This window comes from Taudactylus pleione, unplaced genomic scaffold, assembly GCF_031769625.1.
Source record: "Taudactylus pleione unplaced genomic scaffold, aTauple2 ptg000203l, whole genome shotgun sequence".
Lineage (NCBI taxonomy): Eukaryota > Metazoa > Chordata > Amphibia > Anura > Myobatrachidae > Taudactylus > Taudactylus pleione.
The window spans coordinates 11,980,359-11,999,538 of record NW_028284605.1 but is presented as its reverse complement, the minus strand read 5'-3'; the positions used below and the strand labels follow the sequence as shown (position 1 = coordinate 11,999,538).

Sequence of the window (19,180 nt, the reverse complement as noted above, 5' to 3'; positions counted from 1 at the left end):
CACCACCACACTTGGACTCTCTTTGGGGATTTGTGATATCTTCTTAGAAAGCACAGTTCTTCGCTGTGCTTTTGCCAGCTTAACTCTTTTGATTTTTTTAGTGGGAGGAGGGCTTCCATCGTCATGTGAAGCTGAACCACTAGTCATGAACATACTAGGGATCGACCTTAGCCGTTCCTTGCCACTCCGTGTCGTAAATGGCATATTGGCAAGTTTACGTTTCTCTTCAGCTGATTTAAATGTCTTTTTCAAGGTCATTTTCCTGAACTTTGCCATTTGGGATTGTATGTGCCCTCTACTATGACATTGGGCATCGGCCTTGGCAGACGACGTTGATGGCATGTTATCGTCTATGTCATGACTAGTGGCAGCAGCTTCAGCACTAGGAGGAAGTGGTTCTTGATCTTTCTCTATTTTATTTTTATCGGAGAAAGTTTGGTCCTCCATTTATGTTATATCGATTTGATATATACGTGCGGCTAAACACAGAAAATAAATTTTTTTTTGGTTCGGACTGGAGTGTACTTTGTGGGTTACAGCACCCTTTAACGGTCAAGCCAGCCGGCCCTTTACTTATGACACAGGCGCACTCTTGGCACTACTTTGTTGATGCACGTGCGGCTACTGCGCACACAATTCACAAACACAGAAAATAATTTTTTTTTGGTTTGGCTTTGGACTGGAGTGTACTTTCGGGGGTTACAGCACCCTTTAACGGTCAAGCCAGCCGGCCCTTTACTTATGACACAGGCGCACGCTTGGCACTACTTTGTTGATGCACGTGCGGCTACTGCGCACACAATTCACAAACACAGAAAATAATTTTTTTTTGGTTTGGACTGGAGTGTACTTTCAGGGGTTACAGCACCCTTTAACGGTCAAGCCAGCCGGCCCTTTACTTATGACACAGGCGCACGCTTGGCACTACTTTGTTGATGCACGTGCGGCTACTGCGCACACAATTCACAAACACAGAAAATAATTTTTTTTTGGTTTGGACTGGAGTGTACTTTGGGGGTTACAGCACCCTTTAACGGTCAAGCCAGCCGGCCCTTTACTTATGACACAGGCGCACGCTTGGCACTACTTTGTTGATGCACGTGCGGCTACTGCGCACACAATTCACAAACACAGAAAATAATTTTTTTTTTGGTTTGGACTGGAGTGTACTTTGGGGGTTACAGCACCCTTTAACGGTCAAGCCAGCCGGCCCTTTACTTATGACACAGGCGCACGCTTGGCACTACTTTGTTGATGCACGTGCGACTACTGCGCACACAATTCACAAACACAGAAAATAATATTTTTTTTGGTTTGGACTGGAGTGTACTTTGGGGGTTACAGCACCCTTTAACGGTCAAGCCAGCCGGCCCTTTACTTATGACACAGGCGCACGCTTGGCACTACTTTGTTGATGCACGTGCGGCTACTGCGCACACAATTCACAAACACAGAAAATAATTTTTTTTTTGGTTTGGACTGGAGTGTACTTTGGGGGTTACAGCACCCTTTAACGGTCAAGCCAGCCGGCCCTTTACTTATGACACAGGCGCACGCTTGGCACTACTTTGTTGATGCACGTGCGACTACTGCGCACACAATTCACAAACACAGAAAATAATATTTTTTTTGGTTTGGACTGGAGTGTACTTTCGGGGGTTACAGCACCCTTAACGGTCAAGCCAGCCGGCCCTTTACTTATGACACAGGCGCACGCTTGGCACTACTTTGTTGATGCACGTGCGGCTACTGCGCACACAATTCACAAACACAGAAAATAATTTTTTTTTTGGTTTGGACTGGAGTGTACTTTCGGGGGTTACAGCACCCTTAACGGTCAAGCCAGCCGGCCCTTTACTTATGACACAGGCGCACGCTTGGCACTACTTTGTTGATGCACGTGCGGCTACTGCGCACACAATTCACAAACACAGAAAATAATTTTTTTTTTGGTTTGGACTGGAGTGTACTTTCGGGGGTTACAGCACCCTTAACGGTCAAGCCAGCCGGCCCTTTACTTATGACACAGGCGCACGCTTGGCACTACTTTGTTGATGCACGTGCGGCTACTGCGCACACAATTCACAAACACAGAAAATAATTTTTTTTTTGGTTTGGACTGGAGTGTACTTTCGGGGGTTACAGCACCCTTAACGGTCAAGCCAGCCGGCCCTTTACTTATGACACAGGCGCACTCTTGGCACTACTTTGTTGATGCACGTGCGGCTACTGCGCACACAATTCACAAACACAGAAAATAATTTTTTTTTGGTTAGGACTGGAGTGTACTTTCGGGGGTTACAGCACCCTTTAACGGTCAAGCCAGCCGGCCCTTTACTTATGACACAGGCGCACGCTTGGCACTACTTTGTTGATGCACGTGCGGCTACTGCGCACACAATTCACAAACACAGAAAATAATTTTTTTTTTGGTTTGGACTGGAGTGTACTTTCGGGGGTTACAGCACCCTTAACGGTCAAGCCAGCCGGCCCTTTACTTATGACACAGGCGCACGCTTGGCACTACTTTGTTGATGCACGTGCGGCTACTGCGCACACAATTCACAAACACAGAAAATAATTTTTTTTTTGGTTTGGACTGGAGTGTACTTTCGGGGGTTACAGCACCCTTAACGGTCAAGCCAGCCGGCCCTTTACTTATGACACAGGCGCACGCTTGGCACTACTTTGTTGATGCACGTGCGGCTACTGCGCACACAATTCACAAACACAGAAAATAATTTTTTTTTGGTTTGGACTGGAGTGTACTTTCGGGGGTTACAGCACCCTTAACGGTCAAGCCAGCCGGCCCTTTACTTATGACACAGGCGCACGCTTGGCACTACTTTGTTGATGCACGTGCGGCTACTGCGCACACAATTCACAAACACAGAAAATATATTATTTTTTTAGCACTTGGGGGGAGCACCCCTGATGGACAGAGCACCCCCTGGACAACACTACAGCACTCCTTTAGGACTGGGACACTGCACAGGACTTTGGAGTGGACACAGCCCCTATGGAGAACTGACTGCACAACACAGTCCAGCCAGCCCCTATGGACTTTGAAGTAGTGGACACAGCCCCTATTAACAACAGCAGCACAGCACAACACAGCCAGCCCCTATGGACTTTGAAGTAGTGGACAACAGCAGCACTACACTACACTACACTACACAGCCCTAACTCCCACCCTCCCTCTTCACTGTCCACAGCCGAGTGAGAAAATGGCGCCGACGTGTGTACCTTATATAGGATCCAAAACCCGCGAGACTCGGAAGGCGGGAAGATGACGTTTTGCCTCGATTTCAGATCCGAGTCAGGCGGGAAAAGTCGAGCCTGACTCGGATCGGACTCGGATCGGGGGGGCTCGGGGGGGTTCGGATTTCAGAAATCCGAACCCGCTCACCCCTAGTTAATACAAGTTGTTGATATTGTCAGCTATCTATAGACACTTTATAGTATGTTCCTTTATATCTGGTGATGTGTCCTGATATTTAGTGTAAAATGTTTTATTTTGAATTATGTGATGTAAGAACATTTTTGTAATTAACATTTGCTCTTTCTTACCAAGGGCAGACGGAACCCATTGATTCGACGGTTTTCAGTCCAGCCTCGGGGAAGGGACAGTCCGTCCTCGTACTGAGCTGGTAACAAACGTGTAAACCCAGTGTTAGAAGCTCCAAGACTTGGATTTCTCCTGTAATTATATAATCAAACAGCGGTAAATTTGTATTGACAACATCAAATGTAAGCTACTTAATTTTTTATTTTTATTTAATTGCACTATAGTTTATTTTTTTTTGCAGCACTTCCCCTAATAAACAATGCTTGAAAAAAATATTTTATATATATATATATATATATATATATATATATATATATATATATATATATATCCTTTTTGGGGTGTACTTCACAACCACATTTTATATACAATATCAATTATTTCATTGGCGCATTACGTTTGCAATCATCTGTCTCTTTGGTGCTTGTAATAGACTTAGATCTACCTCCGAGATTTGATGAATCTCCCCCTTAATATTACTGTGAATGTAAAAAAATTCTGATTTTAGTTGCACATAAGCAGGGCTGTAGAGAGGCTGGCCGGGCCCAGGTACTGGGGAGGAGACATGACCTGAAACAAGGAGGCGTGGCTATACCCCCTTACAAAAAAACAAACCCCCCAAAAAACAGTAACTGCTTGCAGCTGCAGATCCAGGAGGGGGTGTGATCAGTGAGAGGAGATCCCTCTCCACCAGAGCAGCAGCAGCCTCCCTGTACTTACTGCAGCCCAGTCCACAAGAGCTGCTGCCACTGACAGGATGGAGAGGGGTGGGGGAGCGGTGGGCCTAGGTCCCCACCGGGCCCCTCCAGCAAGCCTGGGCTCGGGTAATCAGTTCCCACTCCCACCCCCGCTCAGCGCGTTAGATCTGTCATTGTGCGCAGTTTCTGCTGCTTGCATGCCAATGTGCCGTATCTGAGGAGGGCTCTGGACAGCCCTAGAAAATACTGCTGTGACCACTTTTGTGGAATTGGGGATCTACTTGGAAATGTACAGGGTGGTGGAAAGATGAAAACTGTCAGATCCATCTTACTATTCCTTCAGTATCACCCATGACATCAATTCCATCTTTTCATTTTTCTCCTACAATAATGTTCGGTGTAGTTTTCAGTGTATTTATTAAAGGGAATAACGCCTTTCTATAGTGAAACCGTGTGTTTTTCCTGAAGTTAGGTGTTCTCCCTATCATTTCAACGGTTAGCGCTGACTGTCGCCACTTATTAGTAAATATTTGTAGCATTAGTAAATAGAATAGTCTATAACAGAACCATTCACAGCAGTGAACTTGTCACAGACCTTATACATTCACCATATATTCGTTTCTAGATGTTTTTCTTATATTGGTCAAAATACACTTAAGAGGTACTTTCCTGTATAATGTGAACCTGGATGGTGCAAGATGTTTAATTCACACTTTTCAATTCTGCCGGGATGTCCGGAAGAGTCCAAAATCTCCAGAATCCCAAATAAGAGGACCAGTCTCCCAAATGTCGTTCACCACCCGAGTGAAGTGAGTGGTTGCAGATTTGAACAGCAGGGGGCAGCACTGTGATTACGTGATCTTAGTGCCACGCCCCCAATATCTCTGAAATTGTTGCCCCCTCTGGAACTCTATCAGAGGGGGCTGTTCAAAAATTGTCAAGTGTGGTCTAATTGCCCCTTAAAGAAACTCCTTTCACCGCTTCAGTTTCTTTTACATAATCTTGTCCTGCAGGTTGAAATCTCATTTCTACATATAGAAACATAGGAAGGTGCATCATGTGCCCAGCCTGCACTCAGGAAGGAATGCCTTGCACCGTGTAGATATCCCCAAAGAAGATTCCACATTGCACAGTCTTACAGATGCCACCATTTGTACAATGTAGAATCTATGCACATGGCATAAACAGAGGGCACTCACCTAAAAACAAGCACAAAGGGACATATGCATTGCGGGAAGCACATCATGTGAGTGTGGACTTTAATGACCACAAAAAATTACTTTAAATCAGAAACAAGGGTTACTGTAGCATACCTCCCAACTGTCCCGCATTCAGCGGGACAGTCACGTTTTCTGTGACTGTCCCGCTGTCCCACCTGCGGGCCGCAGTGTCCCGTGTTGGGGGGAAGTTGGGGGAAGCATACACCGCTTTAAATGCATAGCAGAGCAGCGGGTATGCAAAGCGACAATAGATGCTGTGCGTTAGTGGCGTCCCTACCTGTCTGTGCACCCGGTGCGGCAGGCTTGTCCGCGCGCCGACAAATTTGAGGGCGTGGCCTCGCGGATGGGGTCATGGCCACGTGGGTGGGGGGCGTGGCCTCGCGGCCTGTCCCGAACACCCGTTTTTTTTTTCGCACCAGGGGTGCGGGAGGTGCAGGCTGGCCTCGGGGACCAGCCTGTGGGTAATGCCGGCTCCCTTACTGTGCTAGGAGCCGAGTGCTGCATGTAATGCAACACCTGGCTCCTGTCACTGAGGGGGACCCAGCACTTTGGTGTCACCCCTCTGCTGGTGACACCCGAGTGTGGCCCGCACCCCCCTTGTGATGCCAGTGCTGTGCATCTCTTCACAGCAAGGGGGGAAGCCCGGGGGCAGCCCAGCATCTCAGATATGCTGGGCACGCCCCTTAGTGATGTAAACAGGGATGTGCCATCAGGCCACGCCCCTTTTTATTCACAGCACAGGGGGAAAGCCCGGGGGCAGCCCAGCATCTTGGAGATGCTGGACATGCCCCTTAGTGATGTAAATGGGAGCGTGATATCAGGCCACGCCCCTTTCCTATCAGGTTATGCCCCTTTTTCTGACTCGCGTGCCGCCGCATCTCCTGTGACAAATCTTGGGAGGTACCGTGTTTCCCCGATATTAAGACACTGTCTTATTTTTTTTTTGGTTCCAAAAAACACCATAGGGCTTATTTTCGGGGTAGGTCTTATTTTAACTAACATTGACAGCAGTGCCCCTTATGTAGGCCCCCCTGTAGCAGTGTCCCTTATGCAGGCCCCTCCTGTAGCAGTGCCCCTTATGCAGGCCCCCCCTGTAGCAGTGCCCCTTATGCAGCCCCCCCTGTAGCAGTGCCCCTTATGCAGCCTCCCTTGTGTAGCAGTGCCCCTTATGCAGGCCCCCCCTGTAGCAGTGCCCCTTATGCAGCCTCCCTTGAGTAGCAGTGTCCCTTATGCAGGCCCCCCCCCTGTAGCAGTGTCCTTTATGCAGGCCCCCTTATTGCAGTACAGTACGGTACTTACCTGAGTCGCCGCCATCCGGGATGTCCCTCTTACTTGCGTGCTGACTGGATCTAATATGATCCAGCAGGCGCGGCGGCACAGGATCCTCAGCGCGCGGGTGACATCATGACGTCACCTGCGCACTGCATGACTGGAAACGCTGGTCTCTGCAGCGTTCCCAGCTCAAAAAGAGAATAAGGTAGGTCTTATTTTCGGGGTAGGGCTTATTTTAGACCAGGCTACAAAAGTAAGGGTAGGGCTTATTTTCAGGGTAGGTCTTATTATCGGGGAAACACGGTATGCTGTAGTAACTTATCACTAAGTAGAGTATTTTTCATGCAAATATCATTTACATGGCTATACAACATATTTGTGTATTTACAATTGTATGTCATAAACAAAAATATTGGGATCTTCACATGGCTATGATCTCTCACCTGTTATTGCACTCTCCAGTTATGGTACGGTACGGACTGTCCTGACAAACTTTAGGAAGGTGCTGGGTTGTACAGCCTGAAAGCCTGGAAATAGTGTCCAACTGGTTCTTTGTTAAAATATCTGGAAAAGAGAGTTTTAACCATTAATAAAAATATAAAAGTAATGTGAGATTATGCTTTGGAACCAATAAAAATATTATAAAAAAAAAAAGAAGCAAATTCCCCTTGATTTCTTAAGACTGTTTTTGGTGCTTTGGGGGCTTATGGAGAACACAGACCTCAATAATATACATTAAATGACTGGAGAGCTTATATGCAACTTAGGGGTCTATTTACTAAGCAGTGTTAGGAGACAGAGTGAAAAGTGATAAGGTGCCAGCCAATCTGCTCCTAACTGTCATTTTACAGGCAATGTTTTGAAAAATGACAGTTGGGAGCTGATTGGCTGGCACCTTATCACTTCACAGCAGCAGGTTGCCATGTTATGAGTGGGTGCTCCTATAACAACACAAACACAGAGGCGCAGATGCGAAAATGGCACTTTTCGTTTGGTTTGCAATTGCATGTTAATTTACTTTTCATGATATGTATTAAACCATGAATGCATTAGATATCTGCCACAAAAATGTTCACACTGTAAAATATCGCCAAACATCAGTTTGTTTTTATCCGAAAAGTTGTTTTTCGAATGTATCAAGCACATAAAGGGAATTTCATTTTCTAATTTGATTGCCTTCATTTTCACCATCTTTGGATGGCGAGTTAGAATTTCATGAAAATGCGTGGGAGAAAGCATCTTTTCTCATCCTTCCACTGAATTTCTGTGTTGCCCCTCTCTCCCAGCACAGGGAGTATGGACCTCATTCAGAGGCGGTCGTTAGATGCAAGCGGTCGCACTGAGGGCCTGATTCAGAGCCGGACGCTATTTGCGAACTGTCGTTCAGAAAAAGGGGCCAGCTATTTAAATTGAGCGCTCGCTCTTTACGGTCTGTTGACGCCTCTATGTCTGAGCGAGCGAATGAAACATGCACTCGCTATTTTGTACAGACGCCCACCCGGCCGTTCGCATCATACGTCATCTCCGCTATTTATTAGATTAATCGAGTACATCGAAAAGGCGTCTGAACTGCTCGCAGTGCTTGTGGTAGGTTTTACTTCCCGCAATCACTGCGAGCAGTTCAGGCTAAAAGACAACCAAGTGACATGGTCGATGACGCTACTTTGTTAATTATGCACTCCCATTAAACGCCCGTTTTGACCGTTTGGCACGCCTGTGTTCGGATCTCCACTCCCCGTTTTCAAGCACCTTCCCCTGTTACCACCCACAAACGCCTCATTCTGTCACTCAAATCAGCAGGCCCTCGCTGTTTTGCGAGCGCACGATTTCCGACCGCAATGACTGGTTGGCGCATGCGCATTACGACCCATACGCATGTGCAGATATGCGAACATCGCTCGGAGCGAGCGAGCGGCCGCTTACGAGCGTCTCTGAATCAGGTCCTGAATCTGGGCGGCCGCTTGCATCCTGAACGACCGCCTCCTTGTCGATCGCTAAGTGAACACCATCGCGACCATCGGGGCTTACGACGAGACCCTAAGGTTGGGTCTGGGCACTCGTAAGCCCCAGAGAGTTTCCTGCTCTGAAAGAGCAGGAAACTCCCCACTGACATCACTGATGATGTCAGTGCGGCCGCCCACAAAATGGTAGGCGTTCATTAAGGAACACCTCCGTTTTGGGAACCACCCCTCCGGCCCGCCTACAAAACGGGGCGAGCTGTCGATCAACATCAACAGCCGCCCCTTTTGTAGAGAGCTCCAGAGCGACAGAGTTTCTCTGTCACTCCGGGGCTTGCACACGCGCAGTGCGGCCGCTGCGCGTGCGCAGGGCTGACTATTGACCCTGTTGCGAGCACATCGGTGCTTGCGACCGGGTCTGAATGAGGTCCAATATCTTTTTGGCAAAAGAAGATTGAATAGATTTTCTCAACTTGCCAAAACATATATGCCCTCATTCAGAGGCGCTCGCAAAATGCGAGCGGTCGCTCTGAATGTGGGCATCCACTTGGGTTTTGAAGTGCGGCCTTCTGGTTGCTAGCTAAGCTGTGGGTTACCACCCACAGCTTTAGTGACCGACCAAGTTGATGGTCGCGATGGTCAAGACCATCGCGACCATCGTGGCTTGTCTCGGCAACCGCAAGCCCCAGGGAGTCTCCTGCTCTGATCGAGCAGGAAGCTCCCTACTGACATCACTGCTGATGTCAGTGCGGCCGCCCACAAAACGGCAGGTGTTCCTTAAGGAACGCCTCCGTTTGTGAAACCACCCCCCGCCCCGCCTACAAAACGGGGCAAGCCAAGCTCTCGATCAACATCGTCAGCCGCCCCTTTTGTAGTGAGCTCCGGAGCGAGAGAATTTCTCTCTCACTCCGGGCCTTGCGCACGCGCAGTGCGGCCTCTGCGCGTGCGCAGGGCCTAATCATCGACCCGCTTGCGAGCGCTCAGCTCTTGTGAGCGGGTCTGAATGAGGTCCATATACCTATACACCCATCTACTCTCATTTTAGCTACATGTAATATAGTCCTCTCTAGTTACTTCACTAACCTGTGCGACTCCAGCAGCAGCTCCTGTGGAATTACACATCACAGCATGCCCTATCATAGTTTTGATGTTAGTGATTGCTAAAACTGTGGAAGGACATGTTGGGATGTGTAATCCCACAGTAAGGATGGACATCGGAAGCCCGGCATTGAATGGTTGCCGGGTTTCCAACATTAATTCTTATACTTTGTACTTATACTTTGCGCATGCGCTGAAGCAGTCATAGCTTCACGTATGCGCACCTTAGCTGATCTGTGGACACCACTTCCGGGTGTCCGCAGCTGAATTAAACAGCCAGCCATCGAAAAGCTCCATCCGATGGCTGACAACCATCAAATTCCCGCTATTCGATGGAAAAGCTACTTCCAGTGAATCGGAAACATCAATGGTTGCTAACCATCACTTCCGATGTCCATCCCTATCTCACAGCAGCTGGAGTGACACAGGTTGCCTATCCCTGACCCACTAGTTACCTCACTACCCATTTTAACATGATCATTTCATATGTTTAAATTATTGTTTGTCATATCCATGTGCATGAATAAAATGAATGAAAAATATTTTTCTCCCCCTATCAGACTCTCCACCTCTCTACAAAAATTCATATGAGCTCTCAATAACCTCTTCTTTATCAAAGCCTTCCAGCTCTCATCCTATCCCACTGCTCCATGCTCACTGTCTCTCCTCTCTTTGTCACCCATGTGTGTCTGTCCCTCCCCTGTGTACTGTAAACATTCATGAGCAGGGCCCTCTTCCCTCATGTGCTTCTCCTTCCCTCACGTATACCATCGTCTCCTCCCCACTGCCTACAATAACATCTTTCCCTTTGGTATGACTGCTGATGCAGCAATGTGTATAACCCATGTCCATTTCCTGTAATGTTCTGTATTCATTTGTAAGTCACTTTGTTCTTGTTTTGTTTCTGTCTATGTACCTTGTAAGGCGCTGCGAACCCCTTGTGGCGCCATATAAAGGATAATATTAGCCAGACGCAGGTGTATCGCGGTCAGTGACTGCGTCATTTGCCAGTGGTCATGTTCTTATGGAGATTCTACGTCGCTGTAGGGCTGGTTCAATATCAGGTGGTGCAACCGAATTGCGGCCGATGGTGCACCTTAATATGCACATTTGTCGGTTAGACACCCCAGCCGGTGGACATCTCTGTATGAAGTTCACCGGCCACGTCATCAGCATAAAGACGCAGTTATGCTACAGCAAACGTCACAGATGCGGCTGCAATAGTGTGCACCTCTGTATCAGGCCCATAGTATTTTACCTCCAAAGTCATTCAAAATACATCAGTTGTAGCTTCATTTATTATAATGTATTTCAGTGGTGTACAGGCCTTTAACACAATTATGGACACAGTGGGGCTGATACAGATATGGATGCAAGTTGCCCATAATTGCTCCTGCACAGATAAAAATGCGTATACCCACTCATATGCATTTATATGACCACATCATCCCCATCCATACACTAGTTTCATAGCTCCATCATTACAAGTGTGTACTTGCACCAACCCTATCCTTGGAGCAAGACATCCATATGAGAACAACTCTGCATAGTTCGCAATTCCATCGATACGCCATTGACACACCTTCACTAAAGCTTGCCTTTATGCTAATAAGCCTCATTTCCACCCACTTACGTTTCCTCAGCCCCAAGAGGAGATGCAATGAGTTGCGCACAACCCTCAGTGCTTTGGTTTTGGCTTTGGATCCGGATTCATCTTCGTGTTTTGGTTTTGCAAAACCACCCTCAGGTATTTTGGTTTTACAGCTCATGTAATTTGGACATGTTTGGACTGTTTACATGCAATCCATAACCCGAGTTTGTTTTTTAAATCCAAGTTCCGAACTGACTGCAGAACCGAAACTGGACTCTGAACCCCTAAATTCAGTTGTTGTCGGTTCTCCTGGAACCGGACTCGCGCACATCTCTACTCTGAAGATGTGTACTCTTGACTCTAGTGCACGCGCAGTGTGAAAGCACGCAAGGTCCACACGCAGAACTGACTTTCGTTCTGCCACGGCATTAGCCCCAATGCTTATGACATTTAAAGAAAAATTATGTATTTATAAAAATATTTACATAGAGTAATGAAAACCAAAGTTGATTAAAGCAATCATAAGGTTTTAATCCAGGTTAGTGCTCTGTCTATTCAGAAATAATATATTCATGTCTAGAATGTACACATATTTTCCAGTTCCAATTTCCTGTTCCTGTACAAATCTAGTGATCAAGTAATTATCCAACAATGCATTAAAGGAAAAAAAGAAATAACTGACAACAAATGTCTCATACCTGTAATATTGAAAGGTCCTTCAGTAAAGTATTTGACTTTCTCTGACAGAAGCTGGAGAGTGGTGCCCATGTAATCCGCAGCTCGGATGGAGTTCCTGCTCCCTGCGACAGGCTGCTTGAAATAGGCCATGAGATCACGGGGACCCGCTGTCCTCGTCCTTAAGCGTTCCTTCAGGCTGGCAGTGGTGACACAACACATTACTACCTCTGCCTTCCTGGCACATCATTGATACTATGACTGACAATACCTCAGTGATTTATGTTACCGTTACCACTGAGAAATGATAGAGCTAAATAACCTCTGTATTTGAAGCTTTCGTGAACAGGAGTCCTCTGTTATTTTTTTACATTTATTTTATATTTTTTTTCCCTGATGCTTCATTAAATGTTCCCACTTAATAAACAAATAATAATTTAGTCTGACCTGTAAATGAGTATTGTAACCAGTAGAGCAATAATAAATAAGAATTGGTCTTGATATAGGCAAAATTGAAAAAATAATTATACACAGGCAGATCTGGCCACTTAAACTGAGCACCGTCTTAGGGCCCTATGGGGCCCAAAGCAATATACTAGTCGGAGGATAACCCACCTCTTTCATAAAAAACAAAGCATAGGACTGAGTAATGGGTAATTCAGGCCCTTCAGCACCCACTGTGCCCTGGGCATAAGTCTAGGATGCACAATGTATGATTTGACTTTGGTCAACATACGTGTACAGACAAAAAGGTAAGGGCCCAATTTAGTTGCCAGATGGCACACAAGATCAGATGCCGGTAAAGTCTAAAAACATTTTACATGAGTCACTATCAACATCTGAATGATCCCAATTAGAGGTGAATGAGCACTAATGATTTCTGTGAGACTTTACACAAGGTGGTCTGTAGCCATGTGAGTCTAAACTAGGGATGTGCAGGCTCTGATAGGTTCCAGTTTGCACGCCGAATTCGGATTTTTCCCTCCAAAAATCAGGTCTCATAAAGAGGCAAAACGTCATCTTTCATGGACAAACATCATGTCCATGGAAGATGATGTTTTGCCTCTTTCTGAGACCCGATTTTTAGAGGGAAAAATCCAAACTCAGCTTGCAAACTCGAACCTATCCAAGCCTGCACATCCCTAGTCTAAACCAACCTGATTGCAAAACTGCAGCATTTATGGGCACCCTAAGAAATGTTGTTGATTTACTGAGGTAATAGATAAAATTGTATGCATATATTACCTTTCACTACAAACTAACACAATAAGCCAAAACTTAATGACAAACATATTTTCCAGACTATTTCAATAAAAAAAAAACATAAACGATATACAGTTCTGTCACTGTACACCACTGTTGTTTTAATCTAGCAAACATATCTGACATCATACTTACGTGTAGCGTGTGTTTTTATAGGCGGTATCTACCAGCTGTTTGGCCTCATTCGCACAATTTACTACAAAGTCATTATTCAGCTCCTCAACTCCATCTGTGGAAAGTTACAGATAGAAAAATGATAAAAATTACCGGCAAAGCTTTGGAGAAATACTTTATTACTTGGAAAGCTTTGTCATTGGAAGAGATTTTGGGCCTGATGTTTTTAATTCTGTGCATGCCTCCGAGACGCACTGTGCACGCGCCCTAATGAATACTGCTGGGAGACGCAGAATGGAATTACATGGAGATCCATGCAGTTCATTAGGCATTCCTGGGGGGTGGCTATTAGCGGCGAGCATTTTGGGGGTGTATCGGTGTTCCACTGGCACTGGCGGCCATGTAATGTTGGACATTCTGAGCAGGGCTGCTCTATCAATCTATGGTGTGGCTATTTGTGCACATTGGCGGATTACAGCCGCAGCCAGTGGGCGTCTCAGTAGGAAGCCCATTAGCTGCAGCATTAGCATAAATTTGCATACTTTTTCAGCTGCTACTGCAACTCCATCCACCTCTGAATCATGGCCCTTACTACAGTAATAAATCATGGATTTGTGGTCAGTAAAGCAATAGGAACCTATATATTACAAAGCCCCAGTCATCCTGTCATTTGAAAACAAATACCAGTTCAAAGAGAAAATTTTTTACTTCATCCTCACATTTAATAGCGAGTTCAAACTGTGCTTTCAAAGTCTCCCTTAGTATATTAGGTACTAGTCCAGAGGTTCCCAAACTTGGTCCTCAAGGCATCCCAATAGTCCAGGTTTTAGAGATATCCATGATCAAGCACAGGTGGTTAAATCAATTGACTGAGGTACTAATTAATTCACCTGTGGTCAAGCATGAATATCCTTAAAACCTGGACTGTTAGGATGCCTTGAGAACTGAGTTTGGGAACCTCTGTACTGGTCATTAACACGTGTGAATACTACTATCAATATCAAAACTGAGGCAAAGCAAATGCTGGTCAGATACGGTCTGCATGCACGTGTATTCACTTACATTACTTCTTCGACCTGTTGTGGAAATGAAAACGATCAATGACAATTATTTTGTATTCAAACATTGTTTCCACATGTCAAAGGGAACAGTGATTATCTCATCCTCTGTTACAGCCAGTTGATTATATTTACTAAAGTGCGGGTGTTTAAAAGTGGAGATGTTGCCCATAGCAACCAATCAGATTCTACTTAACATTTATCTAGCACTTTCTAGAAGATAATACCTAGAATCTGATTGGTTGCTATGTCCAACATCTTCACTTCTAAAAATCCATACTTTAGTAAATATATCCCAGTGACTTCAACCACTCAACAGGATTAAGATCAGAGTAATTTTGACCACGTCCTGCAGTGTCTAGCTTTTTACTAAATAAGGATATTAAGATACCGTATTTTTAACGCAAAGGAAGAAGGATACAGAATCTTCAAATGTGTTTTGTATACAACAAACAAACTAAAACATAAGTAAACTTTTATACTTCAACATATTAAATGTAAGAATAAAGTTCAGTTAAAAAATGTGGCTAAAAAACATAAACATTCCTTCATTCATTGATTCATTAAAACTTTTTTATGGTTCACACAAAGCCTGGAGGCCTCAAGTTATTATTTATTATCTATAAGTCTATAAATAGTACAGTCTTCTTACTTTTTTGTGACAATTTTCAAGAAATAACAATATGTAGGAACTAAAGACAAATAATTGAGTGAAAAATAGTATTTTATTGTTTTATATATAAGCAGATATGACCCTATATGTGTATGGCATATAAAAGGTACAATGATAAAAAAAAATCTATTTAACACTTATTAAAAAGAAACAGCTTCCTATAATGGATGCCGTCATGTTGGGAAATGTAACATTTCAAAAGCCAAAACTTACTTATACAATTCAGGATTGGGATCATTTATCTGGAATGTCTGAGACTTTTTCTCTGCAATTTGGGCACCATTAAAATTAAAAGTGATATTATAAAAATCAACCCTGTCTTTCCACAAACTGCCCTGACATTGTCCTTATAATTAATTTGTTAGCAGAGCTCCTCGCAGTGACTGCAAACTGCTGAAACGACTGATGTCCATGTGTGCTATGACATTTATTATCAAACAGTAGTCATTTTTTTATGGTTTTATGGAAATTATTTATTATTATTATTACCAGTTATTTATATAGCGCACACATATTCCGCAGCACTTTACAGAGAATATTTGGCCATTCACATCAGTCCCTGCCCCAGTGGAGCTTACAGTCTATATTCCCTACCACACATACATACTAGGGATAATTTTTGCTGGGAGCCAATTAACCTACCAGTATAATTTTGGAGTGTGGGAGGAAACCGGAGTACCTGGAGAAAACCCCCGCAAACACAGGGAGAATATACAAACTCCACACAGTTAGGCCCGTGGTGGGAATTGAACCCACGACCTCAGTGCTGTGAGGCAGTAATGCTAACTATAACACAGTCTGTGCTGCCAAATACAATAGAAAGATACCATACCTATATTTGAAATGATATAAATGCACCAAATTACCAGCACGACATCGCTGAGACGGGACCCAGCATGCGGCAAGTGTATGCAGACTTGCCGATGCCAGGCCAGACGTACCCTGCTGCATTGTGCAGTAGGGCCAATGGGCGATGTTGCTAGCGACCTGCGGGAGCGCGTATATCATGGGTACACACTAGATGATGTATCTGATATGTTGCTCCAATCAATGTTAATGGGGATCGGACAATATATCGTCTAGTGTGTACCCAGTTTTAGTTGATAAATAAAACATGGTTAAATTATTTCATTTTAAAAACATTCTAAATGATATAATAATACATTTATGTCATCATTAGGCAACTTATTTTGCAAATATATTGTCTCAATTTCTTGCAGAGAATAAATGACATAATAATAAATTACCATAGTAAGAGGATGAACTTGTCTTAATGAATCCACACAGCAGCACGATCCAAATAATAGAGTGTAGAGAAGCCATTCTGTACCATCAAGAAAGAGAGAAAATAAATGGACATCTTTATAAGTAACGTGAGTGATAGATAATGGGGATATCAGCATCACTCACCTTGTGGGTCCTCCTCTGTAGGGAGACAGTTACTTCATTGTAATTTATAATATTGTGGAGGAACGCCCCATGGGAGGCTGTGTTCTACATGATAACCACAGCAAAGGATTTGTAACTGGACGGGCTGTAGGTTGTGACACAGGAAACGTCTGGTTATTTGTTTAACAAGAAATTATTTATGTGGCAAAATAAAAGCAATGACTTTGTAAGGCCCAATACTGAGAGCAGATTGAATAATGAGGCTGTAGCCTGTAGGGGGCATTTATAATACAGGCGTGTGTGATCTGACCACATGTCTGTTAAATGTTAATACTGATATGAGTGTTGTTCCAAAGAATGCACCAGCATTCAGGAATAGGGAAGAAACTATACCCAATGAATATGATTGATGAGGGACGGTGTTAGCGCTTACACTGAAATTGCTATATCTGCATATTTCCCAGAAGCTCTGGCTATAATAGGAGAGGTCTCCTCTCAAAGCAAAAATTTGAGATTAATAGCTTGTTTATCAAAGGGATTTTTTCCTTTAGGTATCGTGATTAACAAAACATAACTATATATAGTGCTCTGGCAGATATTATTAGTCAGAATATTATTCACTCTAAATACAACAGTGTACCAGGAGAATTACTCTTTGATATTAACTCCAAGTTGATGGTGAATAACAGAATAAGGAAATACATCCCAATGTGCTGAGATATAATGAGTCTTGTCACTTGGTGGGTAAATAACAAATCAGAGAACCTGTGTAAGGATTTTCTGTGTGTGAATATATGACTATATGATATGGCAATACCCCTTAGAAGCAGTTTTAACACACTCAGTAATCAATTGACTGAACTCTGAGAATACTTGGGGCTCTATTTACTACAATCCGCATATTAAATGCAGATTGTAGTGTGATATTATCATCAGGCAATATCACAGGGATTTACTACAAATCCCTTGCAGGGACAGAGCTTGCGATAAAGCTCTGTCCCTGCGAATCCTCTCCGCACACTAGTCACGGTATTTTTGCAAAAAATACTGTGACAAAGTGCCCGCGCATGCGCTGACCGGCCACCGCTGCTACCCTCCCAGCGCTAAGCCCTTCACCCCGTGATCACGGATCCCCTGCGACCACCCCCTCCCTTAATTGCACTTACCTGTATCATCTGGGCCTCTGGTGATGTCCTCCATGCGTCCGGTCAGGTAATATACCATACTGCCCTGGGACCCGATCACCTGATGACCGGGCCACAGTGCACTATGGGAGACCAGCTGACCAGAGGGGAGAAATCACCGGAGGCACGATCACCAGTCCCTGGAGTCAGGTAAGTAAAAAATGTTTTTTTTCTTTTTTTGCAGTGAATCAGCTTGCGGTCTGTTTAGACCACACAGCTGATTACTGGGACCGGCTCCCATCTCTGCTCTCCCCGTTAGAGCAGAGTAGGAGTCTGGTAACCAGAGAGACCCTGGATAACGCTACCTCCAGGTGGCGTTATTATCACAGGGCTTTCCCAGGTATTTTTTTACAATTTATTTTTAGTAACTTTGGCCAGATCACATTTCCCATTACAATTATGGGAAATGGGATCTGATTACTAAAAATAAGTGATACTTAGGGGTTGGAGTAGAATTTTACGAATTCTACTCCAATTGCCCTGTAACAACTATAGGTGATACTAAAATAATGTGAAAAGGGTGTGAAAACACCCTTTTTCACTTTATTTTAGTAAAAATAATGTTAATAAATAGAGCCCCTGGTATTAAATGGATTATTTGTGACTTGTATGTGACATAACTATGAATTCAGATTAGGTAATTGAATACTTTTCATATTTAGTACATTAGACAAATAGGACCGTATTCAATTTGAGGCGAAAAGCCGTTTTCGTGTGTTTTTGGCGGATACTTTTCGCCGATGACTGTTTTGATTTTACTCCGTATTCCATTTGGAAGACTTTTCGCCTAGGTGGAAAGTCAATGTAATAGGCGGAAAAGTTTTGCCTATGAATAGCAGGCGGAAAAAAATGCAGAATCGGGGTTTTGGGGTGCAACATTGCGGGAACCCCCGTGCAGCCTTCAGACAGTCCCCCAAAGGTAAACTGTGTCAAATGAATTTTTAAAAAGACTTTAGAACACCCCAAAAAATCACTTTGAATTTGGGGGTGAAAATAAAAATGTTGGGTGACAAAGTTAATAACTAGCGCACTTGGCTCTGGGGGCATCCTCAAGTATGCCCCATGTGTTTTTTTCATTGCAGGTGCTTGCGGCAGGTGGATTTTTCACGATTTTTTAAACCTCACTTTAGCAACTTTAAAATATGCTGGCCCCCATTTTCAAATACCCCAAATTTGCTGGGATAAGGTATTTTCTGCAAAAAAACCCCCTGAATACTATTCTGCATCACTTGTACAAAAACGCTATTTAGCAGCTATTGAGCCCGTTTAAAAACACCAAATACCTTCAGCAAGCCAAATCGGGGGGAATCATAGGGAACCCCCATATCAGTGCATCTTTTGTTGGTTGTCAGGCTGATTTCCCCAAATCTGACAGTACTTTCCGCTTGTTTCAGTTTCACCGGGTCCTGTTTTCGTGTA

At 44.3% G+C, this 19,180-nt stretch overlaps 1 protein-coding gene across 1 annotated transcript in view; it reads right to left on the bottom strand.

Moving 5' to 3' along the window:
- Positions 1–16,544, bottom strand: part of LOC148518073 (myeloperoxidase-like) — a 45,302-nt gene extending 28,758 nt beyond the window's left edge. Inside the window, exons 1-5 of the mRNA XM_088477815.1 lie at positions 16,436–16,544; positions 13,479–13,572; positions 12,104–12,279; positions 7,202–7,322; positions 3,571–3,700 (exon numbers count right to left, since the gene is read on the bottom strand). Of these exons, the coding sequence (XP_088333941.1) occupies positions 3,571–3,700; positions 7,202–7,322; positions 12,104–12,279; positions 13,479–13,572; positions 16,436–16,511 (597 nt within the window). The 5' untranslated portion in view covers positions 16,512–16,544. The remainder of the gene's footprint in view (positions 1–3,570; positions 3,701–7,201; positions 7,323–12,103; positions 12,280–13,478; positions 13,573–16,435) is intronic.
- Between the last annotated feature and the right edge of the window lie 2,636 nt (positions 16,545–19,180).